This window comes from Sus scrofa, chromosome 13 (assembly GCF_000003025.6).
Source record: "Sus scrofa isolate TJ Tabasco breed Duroc chromosome 13, Sscrofa11.1, whole genome shotgun sequence".
NCBI lineage: Eukaryota > Metazoa > Chordata > Mammalia > Artiodactyla > Suidae > Sus > Sus scrofa.
The window spans coordinates 203,605,004-203,621,238 of NC_010455.5; the positions used below are offsets into that span (position 1 = coordinate 203,605,004).

General features: G+C 50.5%; 1 protein-coding gene across 1 annotated transcript in view; it reads right to left on the reverse strand.

The window, feature by feature from the left end:
• DSCAM (DS cell adhesion molecule) overlaps nucleotides 1–16,235 on the reverse strand; it is a 725,315-nt gene that overhangs the window by 38,239 nt on the left and 670,841 nt on the right. The window contains 3 exon segments of the mRNA XM_021071497.1: nucleotides 55–85; nucleotides 11,249–11,425; nucleotides 14,700–14,990. Coding sequence (XP_020927156.1) covers nucleotides 55–85; nucleotides 11,249–11,425; nucleotides 14,700–14,990 — 499 coding nt within the window.

The window sequence follows — 16,235 nt, forward strand, 5'->3', positions numbered from 1 at the left end:
GCTGGAAATTGTTCTTTTAGACGTTATCTCTGGGATGGTGGGTCTTGTTCTTACCTCATGAGCATTTCAGCTAAACTCTTTGCATCTGCGGAAAGAAAATTAGCATTAGTACAAGGTAAACACCTCACTGACATGCGCTTCAGCATTTGTGACACGTGTTCTACACAGTGAGATGACAATAGTCATTTTTAAGTGTGACTGTATATCAAAGCATTACTAATAACCAGAGGTTTTATGAATTCCTCCTTTCTTCTAAATGAAATACATGCACACACACAGGGCAGCATAAAAAGGTTGCCGCCAAAATTCTCAGACACCTGTTCAAGGTGTTATGACAACCTATTCATCGGCCCACTTTCAAAAGCCCAATTTTACTTCCAGAAAATTAACTTCTTCAGAGTAACTCATTATGTAGTTCAAGGTCCACTCTTCTTGTTATCAAAATTTAAAAGATGATGATCGCTTGAAAGAGGCATATTCCAGAGCGAGGAGTCCCTTTCATTGATCAAAGAATCATAAAGGACATATGTCTGGAAACTTTGATGTTTATTTCAAACTCAGAAATCAGGCTTTTCTTTCTTTTTTCCTCTGAGGGCATTGTTTACCAAGACCTGGTCACCACTCTTGATAAAAGAAATCCTGCCTACACCTGATGTAGAATCTTTTGTAAGGTTTTGATGGCATTGCTTTGAAATTCTAATTTCCCTTAAAATATAATTCGTTCTCTTTACACATTTTGTCCTGGCAAAAGACAAAAACAAGAACGAATGTTTTCTTTCTTAGAACACAAAGGCCTTCTTTGTTTGTTTTTTTTTCACTGCTCTCTAAAAAGTCTGGATATCAAATGCAGTGTTCTAGGAACAGAACTTTCTGGAAATGGGTTCCACTGACTGTGTGACTCCGAGTGGAAACGTGTCTGTGTTTTCACCTTCGGGCCTGACATGTGAACGCAGTTACTCTCACGCTGGGGAGCAGCATGCTACAACTGCGGGGTGTGGGCCAGCGGGGCAGCTATAGGGAGGCAGGCACCCCACGGGCCCGGGCTCTGTTCTTCAGGCCCGTCAGGGCTGTTCCCCCTCACAGTGAGGCCGGAACTGTGCGCAGATGGGTTCCCCTTTACCCCACTCATATGGCAAAGCAAAGGAAGCAAAACAGCATCTAATTTCCCAGCTCATGGCTTTATACTCATCTGCAAAGACAAAGTAAGTATGACAAGCTTCTTCCCTTTCTGAATGGTGTAACACTGCAGAGGAAACACACACACACACACACACACACACACACACACACACACAACGCCAGAGCATGGAATTCTTAGCTCAGTCAAGCACTGGTGAGCTCAACTCTCTAAAAGAGAAGGACCAGTTCTAAAGAGTGAGACACTGCTCTGGCTCACAATTGGAAGGGAGCTCAGACGTCTTTAGAATGAAACTGCTTTCCTTGTTTTACTGTCATCATCATTCTTTTTCTTCCTTTCTTCTTCTTCTTTTTTTTTGGGGGGGGGGGCTATTTAGGGTTGCACCTACAGCCTATGGAAGGTCCCAGGCTAGGGGTTGAATCAGAACGACAGCTGCCAGCCTACACCACGGCCACAGCCACAGCCACAGCCACTCAGGATCCAAGCCTCATCTGTGACCTACGCCACGGCTCACAGCAATGCTGGATTGTTAACCCACTGAGCAGGGTCAGGGATCGAATCTGAATCCTCATAGATACTAGGCGGGTTCTTAACCCGTTGAGCCACAGGGGGAACTCCCTCTTCTTTTTCCATTCCTGAAGTTGGTCGTGGCGGCTTTCTGTCCTGTGATGTTTTTCTCCCCGTGTTCTCAGGAACGGCGGCATCCAGCGAGTGAGAACAGAGGTCCCTCTGGTACTGCAATGCTCTGTCAATTTTTCGTGTCTCAATGAGCAGGCATCTTCACCCACACATCCTGGCACCCAAAGCCAGTTTGGTGTACCCTTGCCTCTGCTCATCGTCTTGCACTGGGTCCCTTCTCCTTCTGCCTCCTTTTGATTCCTCTGACATCGTGAGAGATACATTCAGGGAAACTCGCTTCTGTGAGTTCACCTTTGAGAAAGCTGAGAGCAGGTGGCGTTTCAAGCACAGTGACAGGGTCTGGGTGGCACAGCTGGCATCAGGGACCAGGTGTTTCCTAGGTAGTGGGGACAGAGCGGCCTGGGGTCGCGATTAAGCACTTACAGGGGATCCGGGGTGCACCCACTACTTTGGGACTGCTGGCTTGTGTCCCCTTAAGGTTGGTTTCTGCCGGGGAACGACTGTGCTGCCCTCTGCAAACCAGGAGGCTGGGGCCCAGTGAGGCACCCGAGCCCTCCTCCCGCCACTGCCCCCCAAGTCTGCCTAAGGTTCCCCACTCAACGCTTCTCTCTGCGACTTTGGCTTTTCTCTCTCCTCAGTTCACCTCTCCTTTCCTGGCCAGCAGCCCCCTCCTGGTCTCCCCAGCTCCAGACTCTCAGCCCTCTAAGCAACAGCCACACTGCAGGAAGTATGGAACACACCCCTTACTGTGTGGCATCTGTGCTCTGAAAATCTCAAAGGAAGCTTTCTGCCAGCAGGACCCCTCGGCTCAGAGTGAGGCCCCCATGCTGAGCCCGAGCTGCTTTCCAGCTCCGTCGTCGCCTCTCACGTCTGACTTCCAAGCCCTTCTCGACTTTCTTGCTCTTGTGTCTTCTGCCAAGACTCCCGTGACTTTGTTCCTCCGAGGCCTCGCTTTGTCCCCACTGCTCCACATACACGCGACGTGCTCTGAACACCCTCCCAAGCCCAGCAGGGGAAGCGGAGGTTCTGGTTCCCTGGGCTTCCGGGGACCTCTGCACCCATCTAGCATCTCTGCCTCTGCCTGGGACAGCGCTCCCACCTTGCATCATGACTTCCTGCTTTCATATCTGCTCTCATCGGCGCTTCTGCCTTTATCTCCAAGCTCGGTCCAGTCCCTGGTTCAGTAAAGCCACACTAAGTTTTTCCTGAGGATGCTACCTTCTGGTCTGGCAGCCCGCTAGTATTACAGCCTGGCAGTACAGCCCGCTATGACAGCCTGGTACTACAGCTGGTACTACACCTGGTCTGGCAGGTGTACTCCCTTATCGACCAGCCCTGTCAAAGCAGAAATGGGACCAGTCCAGGCTTCTGGTGGTCCGTGTCATTTCCTTGATTCCTTGCTTACAAACTATCCTTTCTATAATCAACCAACATTTTTCAATCTATAATTTCTGGAATTTGCTGTTTTTGAAAATGAGTATGGAGTATAACTACTTCCTAATACCTCTCATCCCGCTGCGCAAAGTGGATCGGCAAAGGTCTCTGGGATTCTGTCGGACGCATCTTGCTTAGCATCTTAAGATGCTGTCTTCTGTGGTCCAGGGATGGGAACCACCTGACATCTTCCCTGATCTTCCCAACGAGACAAAAGCCCTCCCCGTCCCTGGATGCTCCTGCCTTGACTGCTGTCCCCACGGTTTCTACTTATCACTTGGAATCTCTGTAATGATTCCTGGTGAACACGGCTTGGCTCCCCCGCTAGCAAGGGATTGGAAATACTACTGAATAACGCCACATCCGCTGCCCTCCCCCGATAACGACGAGAAAGACAGATCCATTTAAATAATCCAGGGGCTCCGATCATTTTCTCTAGCAACTTGAGTTCTTCTTATTCCTTTTCCCTCCCTGCCTCCCTCCCTCCTTTCTTCCCTTCCTTTCTTTCTCTAGATCCCCTCCCCCTCCCTTCCTTTTTTATAATTCTTGTTCCACATTTTCTGTTCTGAAGAGCGTGTCTCTTGGTTCCCATCAAAGCAAAGCAGATGCTGTGTCGTTCCCGTCTACCTACCATCTGTTAACGTGAGAACACCGTCTCGAGGCTCCTTCTTCCTCTTGCCCAACCCAGTTCAACAGTTGTGTGGTCTGTCACAAATTCCAGCTCGGTCTGAGACCGGGACTCGGTGACACCTTCCTAAAGCCCCTGCTACGTCTCTGCCTCCATCCTGGGCTTCGGGCTCGCCCTTCCTCTGGTGGGCAGGGCGATGACAGAGAAATACGACCAGGGCAGTCTAGTGACAGTGAAACAGGGACTTCCTGTCGTGGCTCAGCGGTAACAAACCTGACGAGCATCCATGAAGACGCAGTTTGATCCCAGGCTTCGCTCAGTAGGTTAAGGATCCGGGGTGGCTGTGAGCTGTGGCATAGGTTGCAGACGCAGCTTGGACTCTGAGTTGCTGTGGCGGTGGTGTAGGCTGGCAGCTGCAGCTGCAATTTGACCTCCAGCCTGGGAACTTCCATATGCCTCAGGTGCAGCCCTAAAAAGACAAAAGAGACCCCCCCCCAAAAAAAAAGAAAGAAAGAAAGAAACATGGACAAAAGCAGTTTCAAAAAATAACAAGTGCTTACACCCTGAATGGGCACAGAGGGCCAGAAGATGACAACTGAAAGGAGAACTGGGGATCAGAAGGTAATGGGCCCCCGCCTCTAAGAGAGCAGTTTCATCTGAGTGGTGGAGAGAGCAGTAAGGCTTCAGATTTGCGAGCTGGTGAGATGCAATGTAGTTGAGTGCAGAAGACTCTTTCAAGAATTCGGTGGGTGTGGAGAAGAGGGAACCCTATTTACACTGTTGGTGGGATTGTAAATTGGTGCAACCACTGTGGAAAACAGTATAGAGATTCCTTAGAAAACTAAAAATGGAACTACCATTTGATCCAGCAATCCCACTCCTGGGCATCTATCCAGAGAAAACCATGACCTGCAAAGATACATGTACTCCCATGTTCCTTGCAGCACTGTACACAATAGCCAAGACACGGAAACAACCTAAATGTCCATCGACAGAGGAATGGATCAAGAAGATGTGGTACATACACACAAGGGAATTTTACTCAGCCATTAAAAGGAAAGAAATAACGGCATTTGCTTGGTCCCACCAGCCAAGCGTTCCAGAGCAACATGGATGGACCTAGAAGTTATCATGCTAAGTGAAGTCAGTCAGACAGAGAGACACCAACATCTAATGCTATCACTTACACGTGGAATCTTAAAAAAAGGACACAGCGAACTTCTTTGCAGAACAGATACCAACTCACAGACCTTAAAAAGCTTATGGTTTCCAGATGAGACAGGTTGGGGGAGTGGGGGACGTACGGAGGGTTTGGGATGGAAATGCTGTAAAATTTGGTTGTGACAATCATTGTACAACTATAAGTGTAGTGAAATTCACTGAGCAATTAAAAAATCCTTAAAAAAAGAATTTGGTGGAGAGAAGAAGTAGAGTGAAGGGCAGTAAGTTAAAGATATGCCAACTGGAAGGAACCTTCTCCCCCTTTTTTGGGGCTGCGCCTGTGGCATATGGAAGCTCCTGGGCCAGGGATCCAGTCTGAGCTGCAGCTGCAACCTATACCATAGTTGCAATGCCAGATCCTTAATCCACTGTGCCACAGCAAGAACTCCCTCTTTTTTTAAATATAGGAGAGCCTGGGCGGTAGTGAATATAGAGATAAAAAATAAATAAACCAAGTATTTTTGATGGGCAAGAGTAAAATTAGAAAGTAGCCACCGATTCTGTTAATTCTAATTCCATGTTCCATTGATAGATCTTCTTTTTCTTTTTGTTTTCTTTTTAGGGCCACACCCATGGCATATGGAAGTTCCCAGGCTAGGGGTCAAATCAGAGCTGGGACTGCTGGCCTACCCCAGAGCCATGGCAAAGCCCGATCTGAGCTGCATCTGTGACCTATGCTGCAGCTTGTGACAATGCCAGATCCTTATTAACCCACTGAGCGAGGGCAGGGATTGAACCTGCATCCTCATAGATACTAGTTAGGATCTTAACCTGCTGAGCCACAGCAGGAACTCTGGTAGACTTTCTTAAGTTGGCTTCCTAGGGATGGGACAGACTACTTCTTTCTCGAATGTTCCAGTTCTGGAAAGAGAACTGGGGTAGACCACAGCAACCTCAGAGCTCCTGCTAGCTCTTCTCTAACTGATGTAGGATTTTCACATTAGCACAACAGTGCACAACAAGGTCAAGTTTATATGCACCCATGTGCACAACCATTAAGAGAGACAAGCAAGGCAGGGAACGGTGAAGCGTTATGGGAAAGGAAGAGGAGGGAGAGCATGGGAAATGCGAGCTCTCTGTCCATTAACACAGGGCTCGGTCAGTTCCCGGGAAGAGGCACCCGAGCTGGATGAAGACTATCCCGCGTGGTCTCCCCAGTTCCATGTTCTGCACGTGGGATGGGGTCTGACCACCGAGGCAGCGCAGGCCTCCAGCACAACAGCTGTGCCAGTCCCGACGGTCTGAACGGCCTTGGAGTTTATAGGCTCCGGTGTTTCTTTAAAAAAGAGGACTCGTGTCCACAGCCGGGTCATCACATGTCCACCTCTGACGTTCTAGTTCAGTAAAATGGAAATCTGCTAGGTTCACACCGCTAGTGGGCAGTCCCATGCATCCGCCCCCCAAAATAGAAGAGCACTTTGGAGGTGGCAGGTTTTACCCTGCTTGGCCATCTCTCAAAAGCTCTTCTTGGCACGCTCCCTCACACAATGCCAGCTCTGCTGTGGAATGGAAAGGGCCTCCCCAAGGGGTGCCAGCCCCGTCCTAAGTGCCCTCCAACCCCGCATTTACACTTTGACAGCATCACAGACAGGACTTCCGATCATCAGCATGCTCAAGTGAAGGCTGATTTCAAAACCATGAAAAACATATACCCCAGAAAGAAAACCACGTGTACCCGCCACCTCAGAAAACTGCAGGTACCAGCACGGACCAAACAGAACACGCGGGCAGGGCAAAGCGCCAGGGCTGACACCCACCCCCTCCCCGCTGCCTGCCTGGCCTCCGTCCCGCTCCTCGGCTGCCCTGGAGGCCACCCCACGGTTCCTACGCTTCCCCACTCTCAGACACAGAAACCTCTCTTCTCAATTTAATTCTGCCATCGTGCATTTGGAATTTTGAAAGGGCAATTTTATTAATAAATTAAGGTCAAAGGAAAAAAAAAAGGAAGGAAGAAAGAGAACACAAAGCCAAGAACTAAAGTTTCAGAGGAGAGGCTTGAGATCGCATCTAAGGGACACTTGGGGCAATGAACCTGCTCCCCATCTCTTCACTAAAGGACGCCAGGCACCCCCTGCACCACAGAGCTCAAGGCATCCGTGGGCAGCCACTGTGACTTACGCCTACCTCCCACCCAGGTGTCTTCCGGCTCCTGGATGCCCACCCTTCTTCGTTTGGATTATGAAAGTTCAAGCTAGGGGCTGGTCCTCCAGGTGAGGAGAGATTTAGCTCACCTGCAGAGAAGATACCTGGAATATTAGAACTCAGAAAATAGAGACTGCCCCTCATGGGCACCCCTTCACCTGTGCCCAGGTGGGACCCTGAGGCCAGGTTCTCCCTGGGAATGGCCTTCGGGGACAGATCAGTTATATAATATCAATCCATTTAAAAACAGTTAAAATGTGTCACCCACTGATTTTTATCCATAGCTCATCTGAAGCCTTGGAATTTGTTTTTTTGGCTTGGCACTGCCAGCTGACCCATGCGGGTGGTGCCAGCGTAACTTTGCACCCTGGGGTAAGTGCATACTCAAAGAGAAGCATTCAGTGATCCTGGGCTTGATGACTTGACATGAGAATCATATTTTTATAAGATTGGGAAGGTTGGGGTCATGGCCCCACCAGTGATTCATTCTATAACCTTGCACTTCAAAGGATCTAGAAGTGGGGAAAAATCAGGGCATCATTAAAAGCCACATGTGGCTTCTGAACTCCTGCATAAGGTTACAGATTTTTAAAAATGTAGCACTTGAAGACAATTTAGACGTTAGGAGGTCGCCATGCTCTAAAATTAGTAAAAGCGCTCAGGAAGGAGGAATGTAGGTTGGCTAAATTGCTCTAGTCCCATTTTCTTTCTTTCTTTCTTTTCTTCTGATTTTTACATAAAGGAACATTTACGACGCATCCACCTAACTAGGTGGCTTGTCTATACCACGAAGCACACCCTGCTTCTCAACACGGAGCAGCTCCAGCAATTGAGCAGAGTTAACAACACGAGGCTGATCTGACAGTGTTCCCTGGGAACCCCCATGACAGTGTCTCATCCCCTGAAGTTTCTCATCGCGTTTCGATCCTGGTCAGCGCTCACTCAGGCAACATGGACACATTATTAGAAATGTCCTTATTTTGCACATTATCAGTATTGTCTGAAGCCATTCTTTCTGTTGAATCTGTCAAGAGATTTGAATGCATTCTAACCCCGGGATGGCTTCTTGTGCCTCTTGGGGTCAAGCAGTGACCGAGTCATTCTGCTAATGAACTCTGTTTAATAGACAGACACCTGCTACCTTAAACTCTGTGGCTGCAGGGCCCTTCTACGAGCAAATGAAAAACAGTTTATGTCATCAATTCACATAATATTTCCAGGAGCCTGTAGGCCTAAAAGGCAAAGATCTTTGGAGGGCCAGGCCTGGCCTTTTACGGATTCCTCTCTTATATTCTAGACAGATGCGGGAGCCTTCGCTGATTGCCGCTGGAGTGTCAGCTTCTATAATTCTGGGACAGAATCTTAGAAGCCTTTCTTTCTCTAGGACCTAGCCGGACCCTTGCGATCAAATCGAAACGGCTGCTAAGAAAACATTACAGTGGGTTTAAAAAAATGCTGTATCTGGCACAGGGCAGATAATCGACAAGGTTTGACGAATTGAGTATTTCGGGGTCTCCACACTTAAACCTCATGTTAGGAAGAGGATGGAATTAGGTGCCCAGCCCTTTGCCTTCTTGCTGCCTCTCTTGTCAGACTCTTGATTTGGAAGCTGTTGTTAGGCGGGCAAAATGCAAGACTGCAGATAGCTTTGTGCCAGGCAAGCGGCCTCTCTGGAATTCTGTGCTCCCTAGCATCTCCCACAAATACATCTCCTTTGTGGGGACACATCTTTTCCTCCCCCTGAAACCTTCGTGTTGGCTCTCTCTGTTCTCTGGCACAAAGAAAACCAAATAGTTTCTGGGAGTGAAAGGCTATGCTCTCTCACGTTATCTACTGCTTTCTTTACTAAGACCAGCTACGCAATACTGGTGTCGGATAGAAGAGTGCCGACGATAGAAATGCTACTCTCTGGATGGAGCCCTTGCAAAGCAATAACTCAATTATAAAGGATGATGAAGAACAAAAGGAAGGATTTACAGCCTGCCATCAGGCCAACCCAAGGGCGCCAGGAAGAGTCAGAGCCCTCCCAACCAGCTTCTCCTTGGTCTCGGCAAAGAAGAGCAAAGTCGAGGTGCTTACGTCATAAGGAGACTAGGAAAATACAACAGCAGGGAAGGTAAAAGCAACAGGGACCCGGGGTAAAAAGAAAAGGGGCTTCTGGCAGAGAGAGGGAGAGGCTGGGAGGGACTTGCTCAGCGTTTACCCATTTGCTGCCAAACACTCATGACCAAATAGAAACCATGGGTGAGAAAATGTTACTGTTGCATTTTATTTATTTTCCCTTTCTTTTTATGGCCACGCCTGCAGTATTTGGAAGTTCTGGGGCTAGGGGTCGAAGCAGAGCTGCAGCTACTCCACAGCCACGGCAACACTAGATCCAAGCCACGTCTGTGACCTAGGCTGCAGCTTGCGGCAATGCCAGATCCTTAACCCACTGAGGGAGGCCAGGGATCGAACTTGCAACCTCACAGAGACAGTGCCAGATTCTTATCCTGCTGAGTCACAATGGGAACTCCCTGTTGGTTTTAAAAAATGTTATCTGGGAGTTCCCACCGTGGCTCAGTGGCTAATGAATCCCATGAGTTCCCGTTGTGGCTCAGTGGCTAAGGAATCCCATGAGGTTGTGGGTTCAATCCCTGGACCTCATTGATTCCTCTTATGTGCTTCCATAGGATTTTTTTGGAGCCCTGTTTTAGCATTCATGAAGCTTTGGCTCTTTTCCTGGTAGATGCTGGTGTGTCTGCCTCCCACACTAAACCTAAAGTTCAGAAGGCTCTTTCTTTTTATCTTATACATAGAGCACCAAGCATAGTGCTTAGGATAAAGGATTCACTTAAGTGGATCTGCAAAATTAAAAGGTAAGTAGAGAACATGATTGAGAAAGGATACTTCAGTGGCGCTGAATGGTTCATTTGAATCACTGGGCTGCAGAAGATTTAAATGAAAGGATTAATAGTGTGCAGATGGAGTGCAGTATCCTCCAAATATTTTGATTTGCTGGCAAAGTGGAAGCAAATTGATAGTCAAATGTGTCAGAATCATATCAAAAGGTGTGTTCTGGCTGCCGGTGGAAATAGCCCCATGCTCGGCTGCGCTAACTGGACTACAGTCAAATCAAGTATTTACACAAGCAGTCCATGTTTTCCAAATCTATCAGCCGGGCTCTGGGAGGTGCCAGGTATGCTTTAGGGAGAGTGATTCCAGACTTGCTCCTGAAACATACTTTTGAAGAATACACAGAATGCTGCACACCCCACGCTGCACTGATGCTCAAATGCGAATCTCTTGGATGTGCATTTTACCAAAAAGAGGCTTGGTCCAAAACCCTGACAGGTAAAGAGGAGCGACTCGGAAACGCTGTCTTAGTTTTGGCTTTGTATTTGAAAGAACTCATTGTCCTCACATTGCAGAGCAAGGGCAAGCAGGGCTGCTGGCCAGACGCTGGAAATAGCCCTGTCACACAGACCCCCAGAGCCGGACGTTGTGATACCGGTGCTCTAACAGGGGTTCTCACTGGCCTCTGTCCTCATCCGCCAGTATTTTTTTTTCTTTGTTAAAGCGAAACCCTTACACCGGCTTCCGTTCAAATTCCTATTTCAGAAAAGCGTGTGATTTCTGCCCAACAATACGCTCTCCCAGTACCATAAGCCCTCCATTTCCACTTCCCGGCAATAAAAGAGGTCTCATTTCCAAAGCCACTCTGATGGGTCTTTTTAAAGGAGGCTGTAATTGGTGGCTCTGATGCAGCGACTGAAAAGGAAAGAGTGGGGCTGGCAAACCCACGTGAAAGGAATTCTCTTCGCCTGCCCTGCCGACAGCGAGGACGGAGGGCGCTCAGAGCAGCCCGGCTCTCCGTCAATTTCAGAGGACAACCATGACGGGGACTTGGCCAGGAGGCCCTGGGGTCCTGCTGAAGGCACAGCGCAGTCACAGAGCCAGGCGGGGCAGGGCCCGGCCCAGCGAGGGGGAGTCATCCTGGGGGCTCAGCGCGCTCCCAGCGGGCTGTCCTGTTGGGGATGGGGGTGGGCGGCCGAGCCTCCACTCACCTCTGAGCCTCTTCAGCCTCTGCTCCCTCCTCCTCCTCCGGACCACCAGCAGCAGCACGAACAGCAGCAGGACGCCCACCAGGATACAGGAGATGGTCACCAGCATCTTAAGGCCCTCGTTGGTGGTCAGCCCCTCATCGCTTTGGACAACTGACTTAATGAGTGGGGGGATTGTACCTGAAAGCAGGGTCGTGATGTTAGGTGGCAATTAATGACGACAGCATGGCGGAGGTTTTAGGGATGACGGGTTACGAGAACCGCGCACGTGGTCCGAGGGCGGCTGCAGTGATGAGAATGAGAGCAAGTCTTCACCTAGGCCCTGGCTAATTTCTTTACGTGCTCACCCGCCTCCCGCCCAACCTCACAACTGCTCGGCGAAACACCGGATCGGAGTCTGCACAAAGGGAGAAGCACGTTTCTCTGAAAGGGACTTCATTTTGCAGCTGCTGGGTGCAGACGCTTGAAAGCATCATGTCCAGGCCGGGCGCTTAAAAAAGCCCCTTGCGTGTACTGGGAGTTGAGTGTCACCCACAATACAATGGGGAGAGGCTGCTGGAAAAATGGCCCATCAGAGAAGGAACAGTAGCTTTGGCAAGCAGACAGAAGGGTGTCTGCGGGAGGCTGGACCACGCACGCCGGCTTAAAGGAGCTCACATCCACTTTTGTTTGGTTATTCGCCAGCTTTTCATCACGGGTGTAAGACCCAACCTACTTTTAAAACTCCTTTCAGGGTCTAAGAGCAAAACTAACTTCTCAAAGGGGAGCTAGCCAGGTCTCTAAAGTAAGCTGTTTATTGACCCATTAATGCTATGAAATTCAGATTGTTCAGAATTACAAGGCAGCACCCAAGGAGACTGAACTCTGAGCTGTTTTAAGTTGCCTTCTACATAGGGGCTGGACCTGATGGATGCAGAGATGCAGACAGAGGCATCCACGTTTTATGGGTACCCGCCATTGTGTAAGATGCTCCAGCCCACTGTATTTTCCAGGTAAAACAAGGGCCAGGAAGTCAGTGAGTTAAGAAAAAAATAATGCAAAAATAATGCACTTTCTCTCTGAGCCAAGGGCGTCTTTATCTCGCACTTAGTGTGTGGGGCGGGGACCACAGGATGCCAGGCCCCTTTGCTCTCTAACAAGGCCGGGAAGAGCATTCTTCCAACTTTATATCCAGTGCTTTTAGCTAGAAACCCAAATCGGAAAATGCTCAAAATCCAGGCCAGAGGCATGTAAGGGGATGCAGGTGAGAAGGGGTCTGCAAAACTGGGACCACACAGGATGAGCGGAAGCATCTGGCTGAGGAAACGGCAGCAGGCAAAGTCAAGCCAAGACGTGGTAGAATCGGAAATCTGATTGGGGTAGAAATAAGGCGAATTGCCAATGTTTGTTTTTCCCAAAATGAGAAAAACTTCTACAGGCAGAAGTGACAAAAGAGATATGAAAGCTATACATCCATGAGACTGGTTCAAAGAAAATGGCCATCTTTTTCAGGGAAAATATAAGTAAGGATTCTTATTTTTATTGCAATAAAAAATCATTTCGGGTTTCAGAAAATTTTAATTGTAGCTCCCAGGATGTTTTCAGACCTTGGCTAAAGTGAGAACATTTTTTTTTAAAAAAGACAGATATTTCATATCTGCAGAGCACTTTGCAAGTTGGAATGGCAGTTTCAAATGTCACATGTGAGTGGTTTCTAATGAGATGATTAGCTGTGAGCCTATCGCCAATGTGCACCTTGAGGCTGAGCGCTTTGGACCACACAGATTACAGAGAAGCAGCGAGCCAGAGTGCGGTGATTGGAAGGCAATTAGTGGAAGTCAGTCATCTAAAGTAAGAAACAGACTTCTGGCCTGAACGTGCACCCTGCTAGCAAAGGACTTTGGAGAGCCCTTAAACTCGAGGAAAGATGCTTGGTTAGTGTCAACGTCCTTTATTTTGTCAGATCCAAGAATGAGACCATGTTCGAGGGGAGAGCAAGCCGTGGTGGGTGATGTTTTGTTGATGGGACAGTTTGGGATTCGGTCCCTGGTGACTGAGGCCAGAAGGCCAGAGAGAGGTGGCCCACCAGGAGCCAAGCTCTTAAGGAGAAGGCTCGCTGTCCAGGAGCTGGGCCAGGCACTCCGGGGCCACAGGACAGATGTGCCTCAGGGGCCAGGGCCCAGGCAGGTGTGACCAGCACCAGGAGGACCCCCCCTGCAGCACCTTCCTACATTCGTGGGGCCAGACCTGCAAGGCTGGAGGCGGGCCTGGGCTCACAATGAGGAGGGTCTGGCGGGAAGACGGTCTTGGCGGGAGATTCGGGGATGGGCTGACTGTGTCCAGGGCCGGAGGAAGGAGCCCCAGGCCGGCTGGGACAGCCCGGGAACTAATGACCAAGGGGGGTGCTGCATCTGCAAGCTTTCTTCAGTCGTATGTGCCGGTCTTTGGGTTCACGGACACGCTTTTCTTGGGACAGGATAACCCGAACCCCAGGGAAGTTCCTGCCGGAGCTTGAATTAAGTGAGACCCCAAGTGCATATAAGCAGAGGGGGCCCACCCCTTAGCTGGTCTAGGGGTGAACAGAGTATTGGGGTGTCTGCTCAGACACAGACTTTCTGGGTAAGTCATCCAGCACTGTGGTCTGGCCTGATCGGCGGGCCCTGGACCAGGAGCTGCAAGGCTGCAAAAATCAGCATCAGTGCACTGCTACTCAGGACTTTCTGAAGCGCCCTATAACCATGGAGCAGTCAGTGTCACATCACCTCACTGGGCTTGGCATTTGTTCAACAGCAATGAATGGCCCTTAATACCCGAGGCAGGAAAAAAGGATGCAAATCAGTATCACTTAATTCCAGTCAACTAAACGTCGAGAGACCCCCTCTCCTCAAGAGACCCCGCTCCTGGTTTTCGGAAAGCCCATGCAGACCGTGTGAGTGGTGGGCGTGTGTGCGAGTGTGTGTGAGTGTGTGTGCACTGACATCTCGTGACTTTCTTCTATGTCCGTCAGTCCCTCTGTTTCTGCTCCGAGACTAGCATAAGCCCCCTTACCATGGAGAACTGTTTTGCACATGCAGTTTAAGGGCTAAATGAGAGCCAAAAGAAAGTTGTTATGCGGATTGGGATGGGGTGGGGGGAGGGAGGGAGACAACAAAAGCAATGTTAGCCCAAGGTCAGGACAAAGCACACAACCACGTGGCAGAGAAGCCTTCAGCCCAAAGAGAAGTCACTCCTGCACGAGGCTCCCTCACCAATGACCTTCCCGTGGGCCTTCGGACCCTCCGTCCCAGATCACAGCCAGGGTCCTGCGGGTCTCGGGTGGAGGGCGCCCTGGCGGGGAGCAGACTGAGGGGCCCCAAAGCCTACAGGGATCCGCGGGCTGCGCCGAGGACAGGTGCCAAGGGGCAGGGAGAGCGAGCATGCACACAGAGCCCAGACCCCGGGGGCCCGCGGGCAGGCGGGCGGGCGGCCAGCTTACTGCCGTCGTAGTTGAGCGTGGCGAAGTTGGCCTGCTTCTCGGCGCAGCCGGCGCTGTTGCACACCCTCATCTGCAGCTCGTACCACGTGGCCTCCTGCAGGTCGTACAGGATGTAGGACTTGGAGAGGGAGGTCCGCTGGGCCGTGGTCCAGACCGTGGTCCCGAAGGGCCTGTACTCCAGCGTGAAGGAGGTGATGGGGCAGCCGCCGTCGTTCCAGCCGACGAGGTTGAGCCGCACGCGCGTGGTGTTGATGCTGGCGAAGAGCTCCTGCTCTTTGGAGAACTGGGGCTCTGCGGGGGGAGGCGCAGGGGGTCAGCCGCAGGCGCCTGAGTGGGGGCCGGCCCTGCATCCCCCACGTCCCTCTGCTGCTTTCTCCTCCAGGCCGGCAGCCCAGTCCACGTGGGTCCCGGGCCACCTGCTCCCCGGCCACTGTTTAGAGGGATCTTATGGACCAATAGGCGACCGTCCACCATAGTAAGCCAGGTGTGCAAGCGAGAACGGGGTGGGTAGAGGTGATTTTGCTGCACCTTAGAGTTTCCTGAAGAACAGTGCTATTCTCACGAGTGTGTTTCTTTGAGTGCTTTTTTATTTTATTCTATTTTTATTAGAGTATAGTTGATTTACATTGTTGTGTTGATTTCTGCTGTGCAGCAGAGCGACCAGTCATACATCCACAGACATTCTTTTCTCCTACTATCGTCCATCATGTTCTATCCCAAGAGAATGGGTAGAGTTCCCTGTGCTGTATCCTTGAGTGGTTTTGAAGGAAGCACTGCAATGTGCTGGGCTGACCCGCGTCCGTTCATGGATGGACCTGACTCAAGAGAAGACAGACCTGGACTTGGGAAGAACCCGCAGGTGTCCAGGGCTATCCAGGCACCTCGGGCTGGAGCCTGGGGACCTAACGGGTATATTTCTGCCGGACTCTGTCCCTCCACCCGCCACATCTGAGCCTTGTTCCATGTTATTGAAAACTCAGGCACTGGAGCCAATTGCCCCTTTGCCCGTCAGCTCAGGCTCTCCAGCCACCTGGTCTACTTCATGGGAGGCGCGTGAGAGGTGAGGACACCTGCAGAGACCCTCTCTTGGTGTCTCCCTCGCACCCATGTGCAGCTATAGCTGCCCTCTGCTGGGGTCTCTGGGCTGAAGCTTGTAGCCTGCACGTCCATGTCCCTCAAGGTCCACGCTTCAGAGGAAAACCAGCACACGCGAAAGGTAAACAGACCGCTCACCTGGAAGGCGGGGCCTATGAGGCAAGGTCAATGTCATGGGGTGGGGGATGCAGTGACCAAAACGAGGTCACCCTAAAAGAAGGTGAGAGGGCCACGGTCTCACTTGAGGGCTACTCAGCCTGGGACCTTTCTGTGGGCAACAAAGCCCTTGGTTCTCAGGGGACACTCTTCAACCTCAAGTGAAACACTGAAGGAAGAGAACCGGACATTCTGCGGGGACCAGCCAAGCGGCCAGCTCCCTCGAGAGGCTGCAACACTGCCAAACCCCTGGGGAACACGAGCTCCAACTCGCAAACAGGCAAA